The sequence below is a fragment of the Schistocerca gregaria genome, chromosome 6 (assembly GCF_023897955.1).
Source record: "Schistocerca gregaria isolate iqSchGreg1 chromosome 6, iqSchGreg1.2, whole genome shotgun sequence".
Lineage (NCBI taxonomy): Eukaryota > Metazoa > Arthropoda > Insecta > Orthoptera > Acrididae > Schistocerca > Schistocerca gregaria.
Genome location: NC_064925.1, coordinates 369,222,690 through 369,249,973, shown reverse-complemented (window position 1 = coordinate 369,249,973; position 27,284 = coordinate 369,222,690). Strand labels below are relative to the sequence as shown.

Sequence of the window (27,284 nt, the reverse complement as noted above, 5' to 3'; positions counted from 1 at the left end):
CGCGATCGGTTCTGGGAACGATACTACAAATAGTTAGCTCTGATTCCACCCCGCGAGCGAGGCTTTCCGCCTTCACCAACCCCGCCAACCACCTTTACGAACTGAGGATGGCCTCTGAACCCAGACGGCAGGAGTCATTGGTGCCGACATGAGCAACAATTTGCAGTCGGGTGCACCCAGTGCTCTCTATCGCCGCCGGTAGGGCCTCCTCCACATCTCGGATGAGACTCCCCGGCAAGCAGACAGAGTGAACACTGGCCTTCTTCCCCGACCTTTCGGCTATTTCCCTAAGGGGCTCCATCACCCGCCTAACGTTGGAGCTCCCAATAACTAATAAACCCCTCCCCCCGTGTGCCTGCTCGGACCTTGCTGAAGGAGCAGCCACATGTCAACTCACAGGCAGAGCGGGCGACGCCACACGGCCAGCCTCCACATTGACCCTCCGCCTCGTGCGCCGTGAACGCCGCTGAACCCGCCACTCCCCTTGGGGAGAGGGTGGCCCAACTGTGCCCGGTACCCGTGAAGATGTCTCAACAGCAGGGACAGTGGGTGAAGCATGTAACACCTGTGCTCAGATGACAGGCACAGATGTAAAGAGGTTACAATGTGCTCGGTACACAATAAGACAATGCTCTCTTGTGGCTGACATATGTGGTTGACCAGAACCTTGATGAGTATCCCTGCCTTAACTTTCCCACTTAGTCCATCATCGGGCCACAGTCACATCTGAATGCCCCACAAATCTGGATATTGCACGTTTCCATTAAATGGAGGCTCATAGTGAGGCCCATTACAAACTCTGTCAGCTGGTGACACTGTTATCTGACATGGGTACACAGCATCTCCGTGTCCTTCACAGTGATCAATCAACATCCAATTCTATTCGTTCCCCTTATACACCCCGGCAACTAAACATGAACAATACTAACGCACCACCCATGGTGTGTGTTTTGAATGATAGCTAGTTTTTAATTTAGTCTCTGATAAGAGTCCATCACAGCTGCAAATTTGTGGTAATTTATCTTCTAACTCATTCAACACATCTGCATTCTCTCCCTTATAATAATCCCTGTGGAATTTAATATTACATTTGATTAATTAATTAATGTGAATCTCATGGAGATTCTGCTTCTAAACTTTCCTGGTAATAACATAACTAGAAATGATCTCTCCGTAACCCATTACCATTCTGCAATATTGGCCCAGATTTTACTGTTCTAGTTTTTTCAGAATGCTGTAGCTGGTAGATGCACAGGGCAGCAGGGAACACATGGGGTTGGGCTTACAGGCAGGCATTTTAGGGGAAATGCCGGGCACTGGAGGGGAGGTGCCATTTTAAACTGAAGCCTATGCTCACATTTTTTGTAAATGCTAAGTGGGACGCCTCCCTGCTTCCATTAGTATCTAAAAAGAATTCCACTGCATATGCAGTGATTTATTTGTGCCTGTCTTGTTAGCCATTTGTAACTTTCAGAGAAATGTCATGAGTGGCAAATTTTGAGTAAAACCTAAACGTCTCTGGTTGCTGTGGTAAAATTTGATTCTTTTGCCCAAACACAGAGGAGTTTACAAAGTCTCTCCTCATCAACATGTTGTGCAGACAACTGCAAGAGAATTCTGAAACAGTGGTTTCATAAGTTTATTAAATGAGGAACTGAGGAAAAGCAAGGTCAGTAGCTTATGAAAAACCACATCCTCAGCACAAAGAGATGTGTATGTCTTCATTATATTGTTCCAAAACCCATAGCATTTCTCATTTCACCAGCCATTGACGGCACTTAAAAATTACATTCTAGATAATGAAGATTTACATAACAATAACATAGTAAAATACTCTCCTCTTTGCGTGCTATCATTTGCCAAAATCTGCTATCAATGTCTGAAACATTTTATCAGAAGTGAGGAATGTTGTGGATACTTCACTCTGACTTTATCACTGGCTTGCCATCACAAATGAGTGTGATACATCAGATCAATTTTCTCAAGACTGGTGACAGATAGATACCTCTACCCAAGTCTACAGAAAAAATCAATATGTTAGCTAAATTTTCATATGGAACAACATATGATGTAATATGCACCAAATGCAAATACATAGTAATCTCTATTTTTGTTGCACATTTTTCTGGATTTCGCCTGGTGTCTTACTTCCACATAAATATCATAATAACTATGACCACTAACAAAATGATGGGCATGTCATCATGAACCTGATGTATAATGCTATATAGGCAACAAAAACAGAATGTCAGTACACCTATACAGTCTGCAGGAGAGCTAGTGTGTAAATTAGAATAAATTGGACACATGAGGCAGTGACACATGTCTATATATTAGTGCTAATATTATCTCGCCAAGAAAGTTTGCATTATCATTTGAAAGTAAAGTTTCAAGATTCTCAAAAGTAATGAACACGAGCAAAAAACAGACAGAGCACTGGAGGCTACCTCTGTACACGGCATGAGGAAATTTATGCTACAATAGTGTTGTCAGCTTACCTGCGTAAATTTGAAGAGAGCAAATGCTGCTGCACTATCATCTGCCCACACTCCTCCCAAAATTGAGTATATTTGTGTATTGTAGCAACTGTCACCAAAACCCAACAGCAGGCTACAGAACATCGCAATATAGGCACTGAAAATATAACAATGAAAGCATTATTAGGCATTTTTTAAACAAATCCATCAAGTAAGCATTTGTACATTTCTGGGTACTTAGTGAAATATTCATTTTATGTGCTAAGTCAATTGTATTCTGTTATGTATATCAACCAGCTTTCAACAGTATTAAAACTAGAATGGCAGAAGGGGTCAAAATGACACTTTTTTCTTCAGTGCGATATCCAACTTTTTTTTTACAATATTATGAGAAGTAAAGTTGCCACTCACCATGTAGCAGAGATGCTGAGTCGCAGGCAGGCACAACAAAATGATTATCACACGCAGCTTTCAGCTGATGACCTTTTTCATCAATAGATGCACATACATGCACACGCGCGTGCGCACACACACACACACACACACACACACACACACACACACACACACACACACACACACACGACTGCAGTCTCAGGCAACTGAAACCACACTGAGAGCAGCAACACCAATGCATAATGGAAGTGGCGACTGGGTGTAGTAAAAGAGGAAGCTGGGGCATGGAGGGGGAGGGATAGTATGGTGGAGATGGCAGACAGTGAAGTGCTGCAGGTTAGGCAGATGGCAGGGGAGGGGGGGGGGGGGGGAGTAGTGGAAAAGGAGAGTAATAAATAAAAAAAAAATAATAAAGAAAGACTGGGTGTGGTGGTGGAATGAAGGCTGTGTAATGCTGGAATGGGAGCAGGGAAGGACTGGATGAGTGAGGACAGCAACTACCAAATATTTTTACTTCGTTTATGAATTCATACAACTTTTCCTAATTTTTTCTTCTCTTTGCAATGATGTATCAGGATTTAGAAAGTATTTATATTTTCTTGGACATTTCATTCAATATACCTAGAATGATGAAAGGAGTTAATTTGACACTGCTGTGATTGCTCTTATGAATATATGTAAATAATACAACCATAAGTAGCAACAATCAGCTATCAAGCAGAATTGTTGCTGTTCATTGCTGCGCTTTGTCATGTGCACATTCCAGTCCGCTGCAGTTTATACGCTTGACTATGGAAGACATTTTTGATCACGTCTCCTCAGCATGGTCTTTCAGATGAAGGAATGTGTTATCTCTTAGAGAATTCCAACACTGAATTAGAAACTTACTCCATTCATAAAGATGAGGATTTCCTACCAAGGACAAGTGAAGATGAATAAATTGTATATAAGTAGGGATTAGTGAAGGAGGATTCAGATGCTGATCTATGTCAGTCCTCACTTTATCCGTCACAGCAGACCCATCTGAATGCCCCTGCAAAGGTGGTCATTAGGGATGACACCAGGTATAAGTTGCCTAATTTTTCATCTTCTGGAAGTACGTCGGCTGCAAACGATCTGAAGGCGATAGGTGGTCCCACTACTTACACTTGTCATCAAGTAGACGACTGTCATTAGTGGTTACCATCTTAAGTTTTGGTGAAGCAATGTCAAGCTCATGAAGAAATATACAGAATCAAATGCTTGAAAAGTACTAAAAAACAATGATTGGACATAATCACTTTAAATGGATAACTTGATAGCTGTCATACATGTTTCTGATGTCATTTCTAGAAAAGGTATATCTCCAGATGATCATTGGTCACATTCTTTGAGCCCCACTTTCATCAAGCAAGTTATTCTGAAGGACAGATTTCAAGAGCTTCTCAATTCTGATGAAAAATCAACCTGAGCTGAATGACTATTGATCAACAAATTTGCTTAATCTGCCAGGAAGTTTCATATCAGCACACACTCTGCTGCAGAGTGAAAATCTCATTCTGGAAACATCCCCCAGGCTGTGGCTAAGCCATGTCTCCGCAATATTCTTTCTTCCAGGAGTGTTAGTTCTGCAAGGTGCGTAGGAGAGCTTCTGTGAAGTTTGGAAGGTAGGAGACCAGGTACTGGTGGAATTAAGGCTGTGAGGTTGGGTCATGAGTCGTGCTTAGGTAGCTTAGTTGGTAGAGCACTTGCCTGCGAAAGACAAAGTTCCCGAGTTTGAGTTTCAGTTCGGCACACAGTTTTAATCAGCCTGGAAGTTTGACAAATATGGGTTCAAATTTTGTATTGCTGCAGAGGTAGTGACGAAGTATGTATGTAAACAAAAATACTGAATGCCTTGTCACAAGAAGTCTCATATAATTGTTTGAGTATTATAATATAATTCTTACTTTGTTACAAGTTGTTGTTATAATTACTGTTAATTGTTGAAAGATCATAAATAGTTATGTGGCTGTAACCACAAGACTTAATATTGTTTTTGTTTCAGTATACAGTTTTCAGGAAAAGGATTTTCTATAGTGTTTGATAATCAGTTTTATGAGGAGTTGTAATGTAGGTATGAAGTTATTTGAAGCAGAAAATTTTTTATTTGTGCCCTATGGTATGCACTAAATTCCCAGGGCTGAAAATCATCACCTTGATCAATAAAAGTTGGTTTTGAGTTTATAACATGCTGCTCTGCAAATAATTTTGATTCACTAGATTAGCAATTACTCAAACTTTACTATAAATGCTCAATTTTAAAAGTTGTATGCTATAAGAAATTTAGTTATGGCGGAAGTTGGCTTACATTGAGATGATTACCTCTGTTTGTATAATCTCTTTGTGACAATATCTGTTCTGTCTTTGACTTAACAAATTAAATATCTTTCCTACTTTTTACTCTGTTCTTTATCAATCCACACAGAACTGCATTGCGTGCCTTAACATTTTCCTGCAAAAGTTTCACCAAAACTTTCTCAGCTCCTCTTTTCTCTTCTTGTACTGCTTTATCTTAATTTTTGGTTCTTTTATGTTTTTGTCAATTTTCAGTGCTTTTACTGCCTCTAGACTTCCTCCAAGGCATTTACTTCTTTTTAACAGCTGTCTTTATCATGCTGTTCCACCAAGGCACCTTTTCTTCTCCCCAGTAGTCATTTTTTGTATGTGTTCACTGCACACTTTAAAAAACCAGTTTTGAAACATATCTAGTCCTCTTCTACTCTGTTGACGTTATATATGTGAATTTCTTTTTTCAGGTCATTTTTGAACTGTCCCCTTGTTTTATTCTCTTGTAACTTCTGTACCTTTATTTTCTTTACATATTTCTGATGACTGAGATATTATCAAGTCCGAATTTTGATACCATGGTCTCCTTAAAATCTTCTTGGCATTGCTGTCATGTGTTTCAGTTGTCAATATTCCTCCTCTTCTTCCACCACAACCACCAGAAAAACATCAATCATTTATCCCCCCCTCCCCCCTCCCCCCCCCCCCCCCCACATACACCTAGTTATTTTTTGTGGGTTTTTTTTCTGTAAATCATGTATTTCCAACAATTGATCAATTTTTTCTGCAAAGTCTGTTAACAAATTTCTTTCTTCCCAGTTACCATAAATAAAGGGGCCAATTATTCCATCTGTACTTTGCTCATAATTTCCCACGTGTTCCACTCATATCTCCATTCATCTGTCTTTTCTGACTGTATAAAATCCATTGTTCCACAGTTGAGTTCAAGTCTAACTTAGATTATTTGATCTAGTCAAATTGTTTCCAGGCATTGAACTTAAGCCTCCTTTCAGTATGATACCTACCCCATTTGTTGCCATTTTCTTCAATTTTTCTTTCTATTTCCCCTTCCATTTTATCTCATTTATGCCCATTATTGCAATGTTTTTCTTCTCCATATACTCAGTTACTCATTCTGCCTTACCATTTAAAATGTGCACATTGATAACAAATTTCATGCTATCCAATAGCCCACTTCTCACAGATGCACCGAAGCACTGGAAAACGCGCATAACTTCCGGAGAATGCCCTAGCATTTTCCAAGACTCATGTTACAGGTTGTTAACATCATGGACGGAGGAAGACTTTCAGTACACCCAGAGGCATTTTATAAGCTTATCCCATGCTTAAATCAGATAGGCTCTAAATTGTACGTAGGTACTCTTTGTAGCTGCTTCACTATCGAACATAATCTATCAAAACCTATAACCATTCAAATGGACAAACAGTTATTATCTGACAAAGGGAACTGAAGATCTAGACATGCTAATGGCACCATCATGTTTATGCTCAAGAAACAAGGCACAAATGCAGTGGCAGTGTACGTTCCAGTACTCTTACAGATGAAGTGCTGTCACATACTGCTTGTCTCCTTTATCACTCTTAGTTTGTTTGGTGAAGTCACAGCGAGCCATTATATATTCCAGATTCCTAAAACTTGACAGTGTAATATCAATAGCAGGTCTGTTACCAGAATACCAATCTGAAGAGTCGATTTACTGGTAGCTGGTTTGGCCAGGCTATCAGCGAGTTCATTCCCTGGGGTCCCAATGTGGCCCAGAGTCCAGGCGAAGGTCACTGAGCATCCACATTGTTCGAGGGTTTACAGGGAATACTGGAAAACAATGACCAAGGGATAGTGAGAGTAACACTGGTCAAGAGCTTGCACTCTGCTCAAAGAATTGCTGCAGATGAGAAAGGTTCCAAAGGTGCAGCATTATATATGCTCAAGAGCACGAAAGATGGCTACCATTTCAGCAATGAAAACACTACAACCATCCGGCAAGGAATGCAGTTCGGTATCTCCTGTGTGAGTATAAGCAAAGCCCATGTAACCAGCACCCATAGAGTCATCAGTGTACACTACTACTGAAACCCTTGGATGTGCCAAGGATGGAGAAAAATTGGTGGCGGAGGGCCTCAGGAAGGACCAAGTGATAGGTCAAGATGAAGTTGTGGCTAAGGGATGCACCACAGAGGTGTACATGTGTGGACCTGGAGAAGAGGTCAGGGAGGAAAGACCAGATGCAGATTGCAGTCATAATTCCCGATCTGGGCCACTGTTGTGGGAGATGGAATCCTACATTTGGAAAGAGATGCTTAGGGGAGCTGCAAATGTGGGTAGCATAATTGACAAGGTGTTGTTGGCACCTGATCTGCAATGGAGGGACCCCAGACTCCATCTGTAAGCTGTTCACAAGGTTATTTTTAAAGGCTACTGCTGCAAGTTGAGCCCCACAGTGGTGTATTGGTCCAGTAACTACAATGCTGAGAGTGATGTCAAACCATACGCCAGGCTGTCATAATCAAGACGATATTGTATCAGGGCTTTGTAAAGCTACAGAAGGTTAGCGTAATCTGCACCCCAGCTAGTGTCACTCAGGTAGCAACGTGTATTAAGGTGTACCCAACACTTTTTCTTAAGATGGCAAAGATGGGGAATCCACATCAACTGACAATCGAAGACCAGTTCTAAAAAGCAATAAGTCTCCACCACATTGAATAGTTGGTCATAGAGTTAAAGTTCTGGTTGTGGGTGAACAGTATGACATTGACAGAAGTGCATGACATGTGTCTTGGCAGCTGAAAACCGAAAGCCATGAGTGAGGGCCCATGCCTGTGACCTTCATAGGCCCATTGCAGTCAATGTTCAGTGAAACCTACACTAGAGGAGCAGTACTGGAGGCAAAAAATAGTCATGTACAAGGAGGGTGAGACTGAGGATCCCACAGCTGTTTCTAGACTGTTGATGGCTACTAGAAAGAGAGGGACGCTGTGTACAGAGCTCTAAGGAACCATGTTCTCTTGGATATGGAGCATACTGTGGGAAGCCCGAACTCAAACACAGAACATATGGTGTGACAGAAACTTCTAGATGAAAATTGAGAGTGGGCCCCAGAGACAGCAGACTCTAGGTGTGGAATGGCCTTGGCGAAAACCATATTGGGATGGATCCAGTAGACCTTGAGACTCAAGGAGCCAACACAGCTGCCAGATCACCATGAGTTCAAGAAATTTGCAGAGAACATTGGTGAGAATTATTGGGTGATAACTGTTCATCTATAAGGGGCTGCTTACCTATTTTCAGCAATGGGACATTGATACTTTTACAACATTGTTATGGGAATTGCCCTCACTCCAAATATAGTTGAAGATGGCAAGGATATGACGTTGACAATCCAGTGATAGATGCTTGCATATTTGGTTGTGGATATGGTTCAGTTCTGGGGCGGTGACATGGCAGTGGTCTAAGACACTGATGAATTCCCGCTCTAGGTCACATGTAGTAAAAGATAATTGCTTTCGCCCCACTCACTGTTTTACAACATGAAATAAAGGTTGATAATTGTCAGATACTGAGGTTTGAGCATAATGCAGAGAAAAACGTTCAGAGATAGCATCTGAGTAAGTGTAGACAGTCCCGTTCAAGGTAATACCAGGTAAACATGCAAGTATCTGGTATCCACAGAGATGTCTGATCTTAGCCAAACCTGCGAAGGAGAGAAATATGGTCTGATGGTTGAAATGTACTGTTTCCAGCATTCTTACTTCTGTCATTTTACTAGGTGGTGGACTCTGGCACAGAGCAGCTTGAAGGCAATGAAGTGCTTCATCGATGGATGCTGCTTATGACATTGGAGAGCCTGCCTATGATGTCTAATGGCCTCTGCGATTTCTGATGACCACCAAGATACTGACTTCTGTATGGTTCCACATCACATCAGTATACCATCACCCTGACATTTTCCTGCAATGAATCGCCATCAAAGGCCAAGATGAAGCCACCAGTAGCGACCCTATTGTCTTTTGACTCCCTACTTACACAACGGGCAAAGTGAACACTTTGCTCCAAGTTGGCAGACATCATCAGAGAGTAAGAGCAGGTCTCTATGTAAAATGATGTCCTGAGTCATATTAAGACTTTTATGGTGAGTGACAGTCACTGGTACATCCCCCAGCTTATTACAAATAAGCAGTGCCCGTGACTGGATAGGGGATGCTGATTTGATCAGAATTGACCCACTCTTCATTTTGGAGATGGCTGCAACTTCCCTAGGTTTGTCCTCTGCAGTTTCTGCAAAGAATAAAGGCTTTGTGGCCAAGAAGGGAGTGCCTAAACTAAGTGCTGGGGGAGTATTTCTCTACTTACCACTTAGCCCTACATTCCTCCCATGGCATAGCCAGGGAAGGGAACGTTTTAGGATCATACCTCTCTACATTAAAAGAGGACTGTCCTTTCATAGACACTGTTGGGGCATCAAGGCCACCAGCAGAAGATATGAGGCACATCCAGAAAGGAAGTTTCCCTATTTCTTAAAAACAAAGACAACAAAGTTTCATGAAAAACCTTATGGGCAACTGGTACACAAATGTGTGAGCTATTTTTTGACAGTCACCAAAAGAACTCAGATGCTTGTCATATCATGGGATCAACTTTTGTATTCCTGTGTTGTAGAAGTCTGCTGCCTGTGAATGTGACCCACAGTGAAGCCAATGGTCTCTGGGGCCAAGTGAGAAATTGACATGTCATCACCAGTGACTACCCTGTCGAGGATCTTGTCACCATCATCATGATGCCACCGCAGAAATTCCAGTGCTGCTCCGAAGTGTTTCATTTTGTGCACTGGTGTCAGGTTATTCAGCACCCACCTGGCATACAACTTCATGGACAGCAGGTGCTTCATGACAATTTTATGTAAAAGGATCACAATATCTGCTTAAAATGGCTGCTGAGCTCCATAATTGTGAAGCAATGGTTCTCCAGGATGCACTGCCACACCAGCTCAACCAGGTGATTGTTGATGAGGGACAGTCACACACTGTGCTTTCATCATGGACACGTTGATGACTTTAGGAAAAAGCATACATCAGCAAAGAAACATCTGTTTGCTCTTGATGTTCTGCCCATAGACCTGACAGAGCTGATGATGAATTTCAATGGACACTATGTTTTGTGCATTAATGAACCTTATCACTGACCGAACCTCACAGGTGGCGAGAGAGTGAATCAGAGACACCATTCCAAGACACTGCTGCCACGGTTCTGCCACCAGGCAGCACCTGTCAAGCTGGTATTTGATTGTCTTCATAGATATGTTGCACATGCCAATCACGACGGACACGTACTCCTTGGCATACATGGGGAGTTTTCAGTTCAGGCACCAACAGTTCAGTTCAACCCCTGAATCATCAGGGGGCTATCACCATGCAGTTACTTGACGACACCCCCCCCCCCCCCCCCCCAAACAGGATGGCTACCATGCTGAATTATGGATACATTTCCATATTAAAGGGAAGGGTGCAAAATGGAAAGGCACAAGGGTGAAGCATACACTGCACTTCTGGAGAATTTTGAAAATTAGTGTCAGGTCAAACCCAACAATGGGGAATACGTGTCTATTTAATGAAAAGTTGTAGTAAATGCTGGAACTGGAAATCCTAGTCCCAATCATAAACTAAGTCCAAGGAAGATCTGCACCAAGGCAACCATTCGATGAAGAGGCAAAGGGGAAGGGGTAGTGGATGAATAAATTGCAGCACAGAAAGGAAGGAATGCCACAAAGGCTGGGGCCACGTGGTAGCCAACCATGTATTCACAAAGGAGTTCTGAGCTCTCTGCAGGAGGGGGTCTTCCTTTAAGTTGATACTTCAATACCGCTACACTCAGCACTATGTCCCAACAACCATTATTTGCACACATCTGCTTACTCAACTTTATCATTTTGATTGCATGTTATGATAGCATTTTCACTTGTTATTGTCAGCACATTTAATGATGTTAACTGCAAGCCATGGTGGCAGCCAATGAAGGCTTTGTTCACCATGATTTTTGAAGAAATATAATTACACAACAATTTGAAAATTGTCAAAAAGCTAAAATCAAGCATAGTCACCTCATATCATAGTGGTTAACTGAACCACTAAATAACTAATACAACAGAAATATAAAAGTTTGTACAGACTGTTTTTATGAACCTCTGTTAACATCATAGTAAAATGCTGAAGATCAACATGACAAGGCTAATTTAACCAGGTACAGTTAATAAAAATGTACTAACATCTTCTACTGACATAGATTTCTTACATAACATATGGTGTACCTGCAATATTTTATCAAGGTGATCCTCAATTTTATTTTTATTTTTATTATGATGTAAAAATTCTGTGTAGGGCAGTTGTATGAACTTATTAGTGATCTTTGGCATATGATTTGGTGAATCACTTCACCACTAAAATATACTGATCAACCATAACATTATGACTCCATATCTAACAGCCAGTATGTCCACCTTTGGCACAGATAAGAGTGGCGACATGTTGTGACACGGAATGAATGACGACTTGGTAGGTCAATGGAGGGAGCTGGCACCATATCTGCACACACAAGTCACCTAATTCCTATAAATTATGGGGAGGGGGCAATGAGCTCTGAAGACACATTCAATCACATCCCAAATGTGTTATATTGGGTTCAGACCTGGCGAGCTGGGGGGCCAGCACATCAATTGGATTCACCACTGTGTTCCTTGAACCCTCCATCACACTCTTAGCCTTGTGACATGATGCATTTGTTGAAAAGTGCCACTGTTATCAGGAAACATGATTCTCATGAAGGGGTGTACGTAGTCTGCAACCAGTGTACGATAGTCCTTGGCTGTCACAGTGCCTTGCTCAAGCTCCACTGGAGCCATGGATGCCCACGTGAATGTTCCACAGAGCATAAGGGAGCCGCTGCCAGCTTTTCTCCATCCTGCACTACAGTTGTCAAGGAGCTGTTCCCTGGAACACGACTGATTTGTAACTCCCCATTGGCATGATGAAGAAGGTACTGGGATTCATCAGACCATTCAACACTCCGTTGCTGTGCCAACATCCCGTGTCAATGGTCATGTGCAAATGTCAATCTTAGTTTATGATGTCATGCTGTTAAATTGGTACATGCATAGGTCATCGGCATCGGCTGTGGAAGCCTGTCGTTAGGAGTATCCAGTGAACTGTGTGATCAGACACACTTGTACTCTGCCCAGCATTAAACTTTGATGTTAGTTCCACAGCAGTTCACCACCTATCCTGTTTTACCAGTCTGGCCAGCCTATGATCTCTGATATCTGTAATGAGGGGTGGCCACTCAACCCCATGTCTAGACCTGGTTACACCTTGGTTTTGCCGCATGTTGAAGACACTCACCACAGTACTCCTCGAAAACCTGACACGTTATGCAGTTTCCAAAATGCTTTTGCCACGTCTCTGCCCCATCACAATCTGCCCTTGGTCAAATTCAGTTAGTCTGCGTGTCTTCCTCATTCTACACACGGATAGCACACTCACTGACAGTACATGAAGGTTGTGCGAGTCTGACTAGCAGCCATTCCTCACTCGGTGATGCTGCTATCACCTGGACAGGTTCATATCAATAGCATGTTGGTGTTTTTTAAAAAAGAAAGAAAGAAAGAAAAAAAGAAAAGAAAAGACATTTTAAACTAGCTTACTGGAAAGAACCAAGGTTGGTTGGTTGGTCTGCAATATAGAAGGTATTGCTTATACTATATGATGCAAACTGAGGCTGCTGTACTTCTTGTAAACAACTAACTTCAGTTTCTTTCCTTTCTGTCTGTCTGTCTGTCGTTGTGGCCTTCAGTCCAAAGACTGGTTTGATGCAGCTTTCCACACTACTCTATCCAGTTCAAGTCTCTTCATCCCCGAATAACTACTGCAACTACATCCTTTTGAAACTGCTTGCTGTATTCATCCCTTGGCCTTCCTCTATGATTTTTACCCCCCACACTTCCCTCCAGTACTAAATTGGTGGTCCCTTAACACACCAGAATGTGTACTATCAACCAATCCCTTGTTCTAGACAGGTTGTGCCACAAATTTCTCTTCTCCCCAGTTCCATTCAGTACCTCCTCATTAGTTGTCATCTGCCCATCAAATCTTGAGCATTCTTCTGTAGCAGCACATTCTGCCTTTACACCAGCAAAGTCATTTGGTGACAATTACAGCTGCAAGTTTGTCGAATTACAGCTCACTCAGATCTTATGTTGACTATAATGGATCATTGCACTGGATAATAAATTGTTTTACTTATTGTTTTATATCAATCAGTCCTGTTTCTGTAATGTCCTATTTCAGAACAGAAAAAGACTATTTATATCTGGAATTTGGACATGCAAGAATATTAAAAAACCAATAGGATTTTAACCGATTGTTCTGTTCCTATTATTTCTTACCTGAAAATTTGCTGTGGTAGTTATTACAAGCGCTATGCACAAGTGCAATGGAATATCGTTCAGTAATGCCCACTTATTTGCAAGAGTACTACAGAGTGACCGCAAAAGAGTATGCAGTGCCATATAATAAGAAAGCAGAGGGAAAGAAATAATTCTCTAATTATTACATCATGAAGAAAATGTTTACCTGCTTGAAATATAAGCTTCGTCATTAGTATCTTGAAATGGTGCTGAATTAGGCAGATTGAGGAATATGAGAAAAAATGAGAGGAGATGTATTACAAAGCCCATTATTACAATTGGGTCTCTGCCCCATCGTATTGTTTTATGTCCTAAAATTCCAAACAACAATCCACCTGCAAAAAGATAACAACAACAGTAAATTAAGGTCATGGCATGCATTAGTAGCGAAAGCATATACAACAGTATTGAGCAACAATGTATTAAATTTATAGTCTTTGAAAATATTTTGGTTTCTGTCATTCCCATGTTATTTTATACTATTTTATTAATATTACTAACAATTCTCTTGCAGAACAATGATGACCATTTTCTGAATTCTGGAGTTCTATTCTACAAAGTATAGCTTATAAACTGAATTTTGTTATTAAAAATATTTAAGCATATGAAATAATTTAAAATTATATGATGCTATTATCTCATTAATACATCAAGAAAAATAAGTAGATTTCAAAATCTTTCACTGAACAGAAATTCTTTTTCACAACATTCATGTGAGTCAATTCATTCCACACCCTGTACTTCTGTTTAATGCATAACAGGACATGCATTTGCCCCATTGGAACAGCCATCAATATATGAAATGAGTTGTCACATCAATTGGAGAAGTAAACTTCTTGCATCTGCCAACTAAATAAATAGCTGCATTTGTTTACAAACTGAACTGTCGCATTGGTGCCTGAAACTTCTTACGAGTACTCAAAACTACATTGTCCAATTAGTTTTTAAGTATAGTAAGTATTTTCTCTTGAGCACAGTTGACTGACTGGGCCGCAAATGTTGTAAATTACTCCTTAACTGGAATAACAAAGTAGCTGACAAGAACTATTTACAGAACAGCTACCATGGCAACAATCACCCACAGAATGAGCTAGGCTGTGCACTCTGTTCTCTTCAACAGTGTCACATGGTTACCAGTATATAGTGAACAATTGCAACAGGTAATGTAATGTAACTGTTATAATTAATTTTTTGTTCGCTTTGTCTTTGTGTGCAGCAAGTATACTTCTTGCAAGAGAATGTTAAAGCTGACGGTGAAAGTGGACAGTAAAACAGTAAGGCTAGCATGGCCCTGCAAAGAGAATTCAGTAAAAAAAAATAGTGAATGTATCCACTGCCTGCATAGCTGTTGATCTGGAAGCCATATTATGTGCAATGATAAGAGCAAATGGACAACATTCCTTCCTTCCTTGTACACCTGGACTGAAGTGACAGTCACTTTCTGATCCAAATAAATCTTATAGTTCACGATACCATCAGGTGTTTCCTCTGTCCCATTTGTAATATTCATCCACTGGGTTTGCAGTCTTCCCATTCACCAACCTTGTTGCTTTCATCCTTTACGAGTGCCCAAACCACTTAGTTCTAAATTTTCTGACTTGCTCTATTAGTTTTCGTAATTTGTCCAGTTTTGTTTTCTGTACTGCACAACTCAAGAGCTACATCTCTGACACCTGTAGTTGTAATGAGTTGCTCTTTATAGCCTTTCTTAGCCTTGGTTTGACCTAGGTGTTGTTCATAACTGATTTTCATTTTCTTGGCATTTTGGGATCCCACAAAAGCAGACTAACATGTAGATGGAAATGTGAGATCTTCTGAACACTATTTATAAGTTCCTTCATGGCCAGACTGTCTTGAGATATTACACTACCAAGGTAGGCACAATTTTACACTTTTCACGGGGAACAATAACCTAACTTGATGTTTGCTAGTTACTCTTTACTATTCACTGCCGATACTACTGTTTGGCTTCACTTAGTTTTAGACCATATTTCTGAAATTTATCAATTCATTTGTCCAACCTAAACTGTATTTTCAGCACTTTTTCTTCGTGGGTCACAAAATCATACACAAAATCCAAAGCATTTAGTTATGCATTGGATTTCTTGGTGTTCATTATGCCATTCATGATAAGAGAATGTCACTTAGTCTGAAACTGGGGTGAATGACTTTTGTCAAATTGCAATTGCTAGTACTGTGCTCATAAACAGTTAATCTTCCCCACTAAACCTGCAAGCACCTTTCATTTATTTTTCACAATATAATGTACTTTCTCAATATCAAGGACCACAAGGAGCCAATCATTCACTTTTCTCTCGGTATTTCTCCATTAACATAAGGACTCTGGATATTATATCTGCTAATGACTTTCTGTGGCCCAGATCCATACTGTTACTCTTCTAACTGCAGATCCAATATTGTTTTTAATATCTGTTACAGGAGCTTCTCAAGAATCTTCAGACTGTGTGTAAGAAGTGCAGTTCCTCGAAAGGTAGAAAACTTTTGATGATTACTTTTCCTGAACAGAGATGTAACAACACTTTTACTCCAACCTTTCAGCATTGTGTTGTCCTTCCATGCTGCACTGAGTATTCTATACAGCCACTGTATACCTTGGGCCACTTCTGCTTTAGTCTTTTTCACATTCATTGCTGGTGATTTCCTATTCAGTATAATCTTAAGTGATGCTTCAGTCCATGCCCAGATGATTGCAGGTTTTCTATAATTTGCTGGTATCTGTCTAGATGATCAAAATAGTTCTTCATGACCTCCCCAACCTCTTGCTCCTTCCTGACTAGATTTTGATTGACATCCTCCATCGCCTTTACGCTAACCAAAGACTTTAGTTCATTATTCACTACTCTGAACAACAATCCTATATTATTTTCGCTGTCTTCCTCCAGCTTTTGGGTATATTTCAAGAATACTATGCAGTTGTGCTACTTAGAGTCAGTGGTCACTGTTAAGGTTCTCACTAGGTATCGCCTTGATATCATACGCAAGTCTATTGCTTCATCAGCAATGATGTTATCGGTGATAGATTGGAATAGTCCTACCCTTAAACCAAGTGTTTTGCACAACTAACCCACTTCTCATCCAGGAGCATAGGTGGTGGTGATCTGCATTTCTTTGAGCATAGCTATGTGCAACACTTTTTCAAATGCAGTTCTACCTGACTTAAGCTGCACATTTAGGTCTCTCTCTCTCTCTCTCTCTCTCTCTCTCTCTCTCTCTCTCTCTCTCTCTCTCTCTCTCTCTCTGTCTGTCTTTCTCCCTCTCTCCCTCTTCCTCTCTCTCCATTCAGAGGCAGTCTCTTCAGGGTCTACCTGGAAACATATCTTTGGTGTATCCAGACTTGGGCGCATTTAAGTGCATCAAAGTTAACTTCTCCTACAGCACACTAATTGTTGCCTTCTCATTCCTCTTGTTGGTGTACTGAATATCTGTTGGCCTTTGTAATTCCTCCACTAATATCACGATTTCTCATCTCTTTCTTGTTCCTATGTCAGTTGAATAGTTAGACCTTTCTCAACTATCTCTTTTTCTGCTTAATTTCACTAAATCTGAGGACTGGTCTCTTTCTATTCTTCTCGAAACCCACCGATTTTCACTTTTCTCAGTTAATGTTACTATATTTATTGTCTCTATTTGTGTCTGTAGTCTTCTTTGAAGTTTTTGCACCATTTCAAGTCCTGGATTATCACTAAGCTGTGTGCCATCTTGCTCGGCATATGGCAGCAGGTTTTTAATTGAAAATGTGTCATTTATAAAACCTTCAACAGGTCTCCTTAAAGGAGAATTCCTCTATCTGAAGCAGTTGATGAACCCTTAGTTCAAAAAGTAAGGTAATGGCTGCCTCACCTTCAGCCAGACAGTCACAGGCGCTACTGCCTAATGTCACATACAATAGCAGGATGATCCTGACCTGATATATCTTACTAATTATGTAAAACTATTTGATTTATGTGTGTGTGAAACTATAAAATTTAATGGTTTACATTTAGCAGAGAAAAACTTGAAACAAACATATTATACACATTGCAGCAGAATTTTATTTGGGTGTTTGTTATCTACATCTACAACAGTTCGTTGGGCAAAAAATCAATCAATTAATAGTAGTGATATACTTGCAAATAAGCAGATTCAGAAGGATGTAGGTTGCAGTAGGTACTGGGAGATGAAGAAGCTTGCACAAGAGAGAGTAGCATGGAGAGCTGCATCAAACCAGTCTCAGGACTGAAGACCACAACAACAACAACTTGCAAATAAAATTTTGGATGATAATATGCTGTGAACAGATTAATCAGTCTCACCTGTGACTTCACCAACACCAATAAATATTCCAGACAACCCCACAAGCTGCTTTGCATTTGGCCCAATCTGAAGAGTGAATCCTACACTTGGCCCATATACTCCACTGAAGAACGAAAGTTCAATTCCTGTAGAAATAGAGAATATATACAATTTGTTTGCACTAGTGCAAGACTTAGACAACTATAACTTCTCAGCTGTGAAATGAAAATGAAGGCAACATTTGATACTATAATACACAGAGTTAATCATGAAGAAATACAAATATTTTAATGTGTTATTCTAAAAGTAAAACTAAAGAAAAAAGTTGATACAAACAAAGTTCCACAAATGATTGGTTACAGAGTTACACGTAATGAAAGATTTTGCCAGAAATTTAGCAGCTTTGCTACTATGAAGCCATTGCAAAACTGTACAAGATGAAAGTAAAGAATGACTTCCACTTATTTTGTTGTTATTGATCTGATGAATCTAATAACACATGTCCCAGACGTGTATCTGCAGTAGTTTTCCAGAACATCCACAGAAGCAAAGATGTAATTTCGTAAATTTTTAATTTATTAACTACTTTATTAACTCCCACACAATTGCACGCAAAGTTTTCAACAGAAGTTGTAGAGAATTTAAATTTTGGAAAAATGATGGTAACAGTGTTAACTGAAACGGATTCCATGATCTCTGAAAACATACATCTCCAAGACCTGTAGTTTACTTTACATTATATTATTATTGCTAATCTTTCCTGAATAGGTACTGCATTTACTTTAACAGTGCTACCCTGCAAGATAATTTGCTTAGACAACATGGAAGGAAACTAAGGAAAGTAAGCTATCAGTTTTGTCTTCAAGGTAAAATTCTGGACAAAGGTACTTCATATATTGCATTAAAAATAAAATCAAGGCTGGCTGGCTGCCAGTAATGTCACAAAGTTTAAAGAGAGTAAATGAAACTGCATGTGATATTTTATGGCAAGACACAGGAAAAAGATAACAGAAATGGCTTGAGCAACCTCAGAACCATAGTAGATTCAAAAAGTAAATAAAAACTAAAAAAAAGCTTTGAAATCATAGTGCACATAATAATAAAATTTACAGCAAACAAAAATGTAGAAATGTGATGGAACATCAAATACAGAAATTATATATCGCATGCAGGAGGACATACAAAGGACAGTCAAAAACGTCCTGGAATTTCATTGTACCTGTTTTGCTGCCCCTCATATTAGTCTGAATTAATTACTCTGATTTAACTAATTATTCTTGATTGTTCCACAATAATCTGTGTAATATTTTTTGTTTATTTACAGGTAAGAGTGTGTGGTATTCTGTTTGCAAAATGTTGCAGTGAAATCAGAGGATGAACATCAGATTCATGTGCAGATTGGGAAAAATCTGCTTCAGAGACTTTGTTAGCCTTACAAAGTTTTTTTTTGTGAACGCTGTTTTAACAAAAAACCACCATCTTCTTTAACGAAAACAGCCATTTATGAGTGATTTTCGACATTTCCAGATGGACAGGAATTGTTGGAGGATGAGCACCACAGTGGAAGACCATGAACCTCCAGAAACAAAGAGAAGACTGAGCAAGTGAAACAGTTAATCAGATCATACTGACAATTGACCACTGATGAGTTGGCACAAGAACTGCAGATCTGTCGTTGATCCATTTCCACAATCCTGTCAGTTGGTTTGAAAATGAAACGTGTCAGTGTAAAGTTTGTCCACTGGTGTTGATTGGATCAAATGGAAACTCACTTGTAGACTGCAGCCACATGTTTTGAAATAAGGACAGAGGACCTAACGTTTCTTAAGACAGTCCTATAGTGCTTAGAGCCATTTTAACTTTCCATATTACATACTCATTATATCCTTAGCATCATTACTTGTGATAATATTACAGACTACGCAGATGGGATAATCCCATTATTCAATGATAATCACACAGAAAATTTTGCACTTTGTATTGATTTTTTCTGCATTAAGTTGTAAGTCAATCTTGTAATGAAGCACCTCCAATATTAGTAGCTTATTCAAACAACAGTAAAAAAAAGGTCAGAATAACAGTCAATATTGCATGTAGAAAACCACATAGCCCATCACGTAAGGTAGTCGATACATTACATTAACCAAAACTTCAAATACAATCCTGACATCATGACATGGACCAAATGTGACAAGTAAATAGCTTCCAGGGGAAAAAAAAAACTATGAAACAAAAATCAAAGCTATGTTGTCTTAATGTTGAACCAAATGCTAGAGGAAAACTCCCCTGTAACCTCAGGAACATATTTAAAATATCTGAAATGGAACAAAACAACTTATTATAGCTAAGACAATTTTAATATTGTGCAAGCCTATGCAATATTATTTGTCTGCCTCCATAGTTGAGTAGGTAGCATAGATGACTAACATGTGGAGGACGTGGGTTCGATTCCTAACACTGCAAATGGTTTTTCCTTGGCAGGCGGCCTGGTACAGGATATACTCAGTCTTGTGATGCCAACTGAGGAGCTATTGCAATGAAAAACAGCAGCACCAAGTTGGCAAAAGAGCCAGTAGAATGGTGTGCTGACCATAGGTCCCTCCATACAGCAGCCATGTAAGCTGAATGCATACGATGACACGGTTGCCAGTTAATGTCCCTTGGGCCTTGAGGGACTGGACAAGGAGCTCATAATAATGTTTACAACATGAGATATATGAACATTTTGTAACTTAATATTAAAACTCTTGAGTTTTCTTTCTCTTGTTCCAATAGAGTTCATTTTTTCTGTTGTTTTATTTCCGTCTTTGTCTTTTACACTTTAAGCATATTTATCCTCTTTCTGTTTATGTTTTGTTCTTTTGCTTTCCTAGCTCCTAAGTTTTATTGTTCTTCCACAGCAATTCCTCCTCTATAAAATGTGTTTTCTTTTATGTCCAACCTCGCTCCTCTTTTTTCCTTTTATAAATTCAAATGTAACTATCTCAAATTCAGTTGCATTCTAACATTTTTCAAAATTTCCTTTGAGCTCTCCATCTTTCTGTATGAACTTTAGCAAGTTTATCATTGTTGGTTTGTCCTGTATCACTGTAAATTGTGACACCCAGTTTCATTTATTCAGATAATTCTTTACGAGGTTACTAATTTCTAGCTTTCGTGCCTAAAAACTTCTGTAACTATTTATGATTTCCTTCCTCTACCAATATTAATAATGTAACAATAAATACTTATAATTAATTGCAGTAACATCCTGCATCTCATTCTTATTAAATAGCATTCTTAAATGACACAGTTCCATTTATTACAGTATTCTATATTTAGTCTTTCTCTCTGTTGTGTTAACTTCCAAAACAAGAGCAATCTATGGTTCTAGGAAACTGAGTACAATATTTATGTCTGTCCTTATAACTAAATTGTTTGTATCTCCAGATATACAAAGTCTGCGTACAATAATCTATTCACTCACCTGTGTAGAAAAAAGTTAGGGTGAGTAGCATCATATCCTTGGTAAAGAACAACCTAAATGCCTTCTTCAGTGCAGTGAGTGGGCCTGTGGTATCTTTACCCACCATCTCTCCATCTGCCCTCTCTGCAGGCCTTAGTACCAAGAGGAATACTATCCCCACTGCCGCGAGAACTATAAGGACAATGAAGACTACCATGCGAGTTTCATGGTCAATGTGTGTTTTCCCTTGAAATTTGAAGTATACAAAGAGGTTTCCAAAAAACATGCTGCAAGAGTAACAAGGAGACTGTTAGAAATTTAAAATCACATATCAATTTTGTAATTCAATTAAAAAGCAAGAACTTAGGCATATCTAAATAAATGTACATAAAAACTACCGACAGAATATATCTTTAGAGTAATGCATAAAATTACAATCTGAATTTCAGCAAAAGCCAAATTGTGAGAAAATCCACAAGAGCAATAGGATAATTAGAAAATATTACGCAGAATATTGAAAAATGCTATGAATGCCCTCTGAAATTCATAAAATGCAAGAAGGGAGAGTTCAACAAAAACAGAAATACCATTTTAGAATTAATTCGTGACTTACTGAAAACTAATAGCAGATTAAGGAATGAAAAAGAAAGCCTGGTGAGAAACTGGAGTTAAGTGAAATGCATACAAATCTAAAAAGATAAAAAACGGGAAAGATGCAACACATCAAATCTTAATAAAGACTGGGAAGCTGCAATAACCATTCCTATCTTTAAGAATCTTGAATGTAGAAATCATTTGTGTCTAGAAAGATGTGCTGCAGGATTTTAGAGATTTCTCTGAAGGAAACAAGTGTAAGATAAATTATAATAAGAACAGTGTGACCTTTGAATAAACAGAGCTTTGAAGATATTTCCAAACTCTTAAATCTGTAGAGGGATGTGATATCCAGTGGCCTTTAAGTGGATCCATCAGGAACATGTACACAACCTGGAGTTGAATTCTTAATGAGGTAAGAAGTCCAGCAAAAGCACAGCTTCAGTCCCTTGATTTTTTTATTTTATAACTTGACAAGATAATGAAGACATCTGGCAGCAGAGTTGAAGAACTCATCATCAGAAATTACCAGATGAAACCAGTTCAATTGAATGGTTTCCTTTTTGCAGGCAAACTCTTGATAATAACATGTAGAGAATAAAACCTTTAACACAATACCACTGTTTAGGTGGAAGAAATGAAGCAGGTAATGCACATAAATGCTTGCAGGAAAAAGAATGAGGAAAATTCAAACTAGAGGGGAATGAAGCCTCAACATCATGATTTAAAGAAAGGCATCAGAACAAGTTTTAAAATAACAGTAGTCTTAGTATCAGTGCAAGGGAGGGGGAGACAGAAGAAGAAACTGGTCACAATGTTATTTTTTTAATACAGTCTGCACTCTGAGATTGACCAAAGCTTTGAATCTTTATCAATGAGTGAGGATGCAAATAGATCAAAATGAAAGAGATGAAATATCTGTAAATAAAGAAAATAAGAATTGGAGGGACAGAATCCGAAACAGTTATTTTGAATAATTTGAACACACCAACTGGAGAAAACTGAGCAACAGATGTAGTATCTGGCAAAGTCTGAAAAATGTTAAAGATCACAGACCAACATTAATGAAAGAGAAAAGGAAAAAGTAATGAATGACACAAAGACAAGAGAACAGGACATAAGATGCACTGCAGGAGATGGGAATGTTTGAGAGAGTGACATAAATCACAAGGCATGAAAAGAAATCCTTGAAATTACTGTTATCAAATTTGTGGCATATGCCTCAAAATCAGTGACCAAGATGACATGCTGCCAAGTTCTACGTACAGAATTAATACCTGAAGAGGCACATGAAGAAAAGTACCAATATCAATGCAAGTAATAATCTCTTTTAATACTAAGACTTTTCAATAAATGATTAATGCATATCCTGCATAAAAGTAGTGTCTTGATACCTTCAATGGAGCTAGCAAGCCAGTCATTGTTATGAGTCACGTGTATAAAAATTAGCACATTTTAATTTGCAGTTCTGTTCACATGATAGAAACAGATGCGAGAAGCCAGTTACTAGTAAACTGAAGCAAATGTCCAAGTGCTGTGGTTAGCTCGCAGTGGTATGAAATCATTGTCGTAATTGGCACAGGAAGGAAAATTAGGTTTAAATGCCCATTAATATCAAGGTCTTCAAGTACATGGCTCAAGCTTAGATTGAAAAAGGCCAGGCTTTGGTCTTTTTCAATGATTGTTTAAGATGTATTATTGCACGATAACTGTCTCACACTCTATTTGAGATTTAACTCTTATGTCAGTATAATTATAAACAGTGAAATGCAAGATACTGATAATGATAACGACAGATTCACATAATTATTATACCGAGCAAGACTGACATCTAAAACTCCTGACATCAATATTTATAATATACATTTAATCAAAATATGATGCAGAACTCTTATAATCATCAACAGTGTCACCAGTACATAAATTACCACCACTTGTTTGCTTCTGTAATAGATGTTTTAACATAATAACAAAACGTTTTACAGTAATCGGTTTTGCCCAATACAGCACCTTATTCCACATTTACATTTACATACATGTTCTGCAAACCACTGAAGCACATGGTAGAGGGTACTCAGCATGATGCTGCATGTTAGGATTTCTTCCTGTTCCAATAGTGTATGAAGTGTGGGGCGACTGACTGCTTAAATGCTTTGTATGTGCTGTAATTAGTCCAATAGTTGCCTCACAGTCTGTATGGAAGTGATATATAGATGTCCAAAGAATTTGTCTAAAGTCTTCACTTAATAATGGCTCTTGGAGTTTTGTAAGGAGCCTTCCACAGAATAATTTGCTTCTGCCTTCAAAAGTCTGCCAATTTAAGGTTTTCAATCTTTACATGACATTCTCCTGTGATACATTTCTTGACAATTATATAAGGGTCAACAGCAACTGTCATATTTTGTACCACCAGCAGATTTGGCTCTGCGGTGTTGTATGTATAATCTGAAGTACACTTCACAGTTTTTACTAGGTTACGCACAATACTTCCTTATACACGTTAACAGGTCGCAGACCCCAGCATTTCTGAGGATAAATTTACATTTAGGATATGAACTGGCTTTCAGGTTAGTGACAGTTTCACCTGCTGCTAGCAGGATACCACCAGCCAGGGCCAATTTGATGCATTTTTCAACACAAATGACGTAACATTTGCAAACCCCCCACCTCCTCCCTGCCCCACCCCAATTTTCCTTTACACCCTTTCCTGGTGTCAGTTTCACTGCTAATCGTGATATGCACATATATAATACTTGCACTTGGTCATCCCTCTCAGCTTGGCACCTCCATCGGTGACTTCTAATTGTGAAACAGCCCATATTGATATCTAGCAATTTGGCACCCCTCTCAGTTTGGTGTGCCAAGTGGCAGCTTGTGTCACTTGTGCCTTAAACTGTCTCAGCCACCACCACATCATGCTATTTGTACAATACATTTACATTTAATAAACCTGTATTTTTGCAAATGGTTGGCTGTTATTTCCAATCCACCGAAGATCTTGCATGCACAGTTGCTGAAGCACAGCCATGTTTAAACTCTTGAAACATTATAAATTATTACACACTGAATAACACCACATACCAGGTCACAAAGGATAGTGTGGCTATTTCTGAGCTGAAGATACTATATAAATTTAATATATGAAGTTCAGATCATTTTCTTCTCTTTAATCCAAACGAATCATTTTTCTGCAAAATGACTTCCATTGGGCACTATCCTTACAACTTCTGTCATGAAACTCTTACAAATATCAGTAGGTTAATAGTTCCCCTAAATAATTGTTTTATTCTACTCAGTCACACCAGTGATATAATAATACAAACCTATAATGCTTTGATTGACAAATATTATTTCCGAGATATTTGTACAGACAAACAAAATGTTGGTGAATATTTGAAAAAAAAAATTTGTTGAGTGTTGTGTGTGTGTGTGTGTGTGTGTGTGTGTGTGTGTGTGTGTGTGTGCGCACCGCCCCCCCCCCCCCCCTCACACACACACACACACACACACACACACACACACACACACACACACACACACACACACACACACACACACTTACATGCGTGCACACACTGAACAAATAGCAGTTCTGTAACCTAATTTGGAAGTGATTCTTACCTGGCTTGCAGCATTGCCCAGAAGATACCGGAGTTCCGAGATATAGTTGAAGAGTCAGAATTTAGTGTGAGGTAATTGCCCTGCCCTGTCCATATTATGGCTGCACCGAATCCAATCACACAAGAGGCCACATATAAAAGCCATGTCTTGGGAAGCAGGAAGGTAAGAATGAACAATCTGTGAAAATAAAAACAGAAATATTTTAAATCAGAAAACTAGTAGAATCAACAGATGACAGCTATGCAATAAAATAAGTAAAATAAGCAGATAAAACATCACTATAAATGAAGAAGATGAGGAACAGCCACTTCCATGAATGCGTAATAAAATAAAGTTTGTGAAAATAAATAAATTATTAAATAAATCTAAAAATGTGTTTTTTAATTCTGAATAGCACAGTACTATTGCGGCATTGAATCTAACTTCATATCAATAAGACAGAAATTTTTCAACATGCTGTAGCTTCATTAAAGATGAAAATGACGATCAGACCATTCAGATTTTTTGTAGGTTGCAATAACATGAAATATCACAGAAGTGTGCACGTTAAGTTCCAAAGAACTGTAATCCAACCGTAAAACATATCAGTCACAATATCAAAGTTCAATTAATCACCAAGCATTGTCTGCAACTCCAACCAGTTGTGTGTAAGGGTAGAGAAGATTCAAGATGGTCTATATGATTCATGTTGATTTTTTATTAACCTCTACAGCAAAGCTAGTTAAACTTTTTTGTCAGTGGTTCCATAAGGTGCATCTCTTTGCAACCCCATCTCAGTGTTTTAAATGTAATTACTATTAACACCACATATAAACAGCTGAAATATTAATTTCCACACAGGAACAATTCACAGAAATAAATGGTTGTAAATGGCAGAAGAACTGCAATTGCTAAATTTGATGGAGCCTCCACACCAAGCCAAATCTGTTCAAGGTTTCTTCTTGAAAATTGAAGTTTGTGGTTTGAGTTACAGGACAGTTCTGCAGATTTTTCCTGAGATTTTAGCAAGAGATATGTTATATGTTCTGTTCCTATGGCAAAAAGATGAGAATTATCTAACTGATTATTGTTTTGTTCTGATAACAAATGCATTTCTGGCCAAGAGAAGTCTACTAATATCAAATACCGGCCTTAATTTGAGGAAGAAATTTCTGAGGATGTACGTCTGGTCTGGAGTACAGCATTGTATGGTAGTGAAACATGGACTGTGGGAAAACCGGAACAGAAGAGAATCGAAGCATTTGAGATGTGGTGCTATAGACAAATGTTGAAAATTAGGTGGACTGATAAGGTAAGGATTGAGGAGGTTCTACGCAGAATCGGAGAGGAAAGGAATATGTGGAAAACATTGATAAGGAGGAGGGACAGGATGATAAGACATCTGCTAAGACATGAGGAAATGACTTCCATGGTGCCAGAGGGAGCTGTAGAGGGCAAAAACTGTAGAGGAAGACAGAGATTGGAATACGTCAAGCAAATAATTGAGGACATAGGTTGCAAGTGCTACTCTGAGGTGAAGGGGTTAGCACAGGAAAGTAATTCGTGGCGGGCTGCATCAAACCAGTCAGTAGACTGGTGGGGGGGGGTGGGGGGGTGGGGGGGGGGGGGGGGAGAAGCTTCAGAAAATTATTTTATAAACGTGCCAAACAATCTGTTATGATGTGCTCAACAAAAAAAGCA

General features: G+C 39.0%; 1 protein-coding gene across 1 annotated transcript in view; it reads right to left on the bottom strand.

Annotated features, from left to right (window-relative positions):
• The window catches only part of LOC126278996 (UNC93-like protein MFSD11), a 222,230-nt gene that overhangs the window by 5,667 nt on the left and 189,279 nt on the right, over positions 1 to 27,284 (bottom strand). Inside the window, exons 3-7 of the mRNA XM_049979317.1 lie at positions 25,605 to 25,781; positions 21,411 to 21,676; positions 17,965 to 18,090; positions 13,818 to 13,986; positions 2,499 to 2,634 (exon numbers count right to left, since the gene is read on the bottom strand). Of these exons, the coding sequence (XP_049835274.1) occupies positions 2,499 to 2,634; positions 13,818 to 13,986; positions 17,965 to 18,090; positions 21,411 to 21,676; positions 25,605 to 25,781 (874 nt within the window). The remainder of the gene's footprint in view (positions 1 to 2,498; positions 2,635 to 13,817; positions 13,987 to 17,964; positions 18,091 to 21,410; positions 21,677 to 25,604; positions 25,782 to 27,284) is intronic.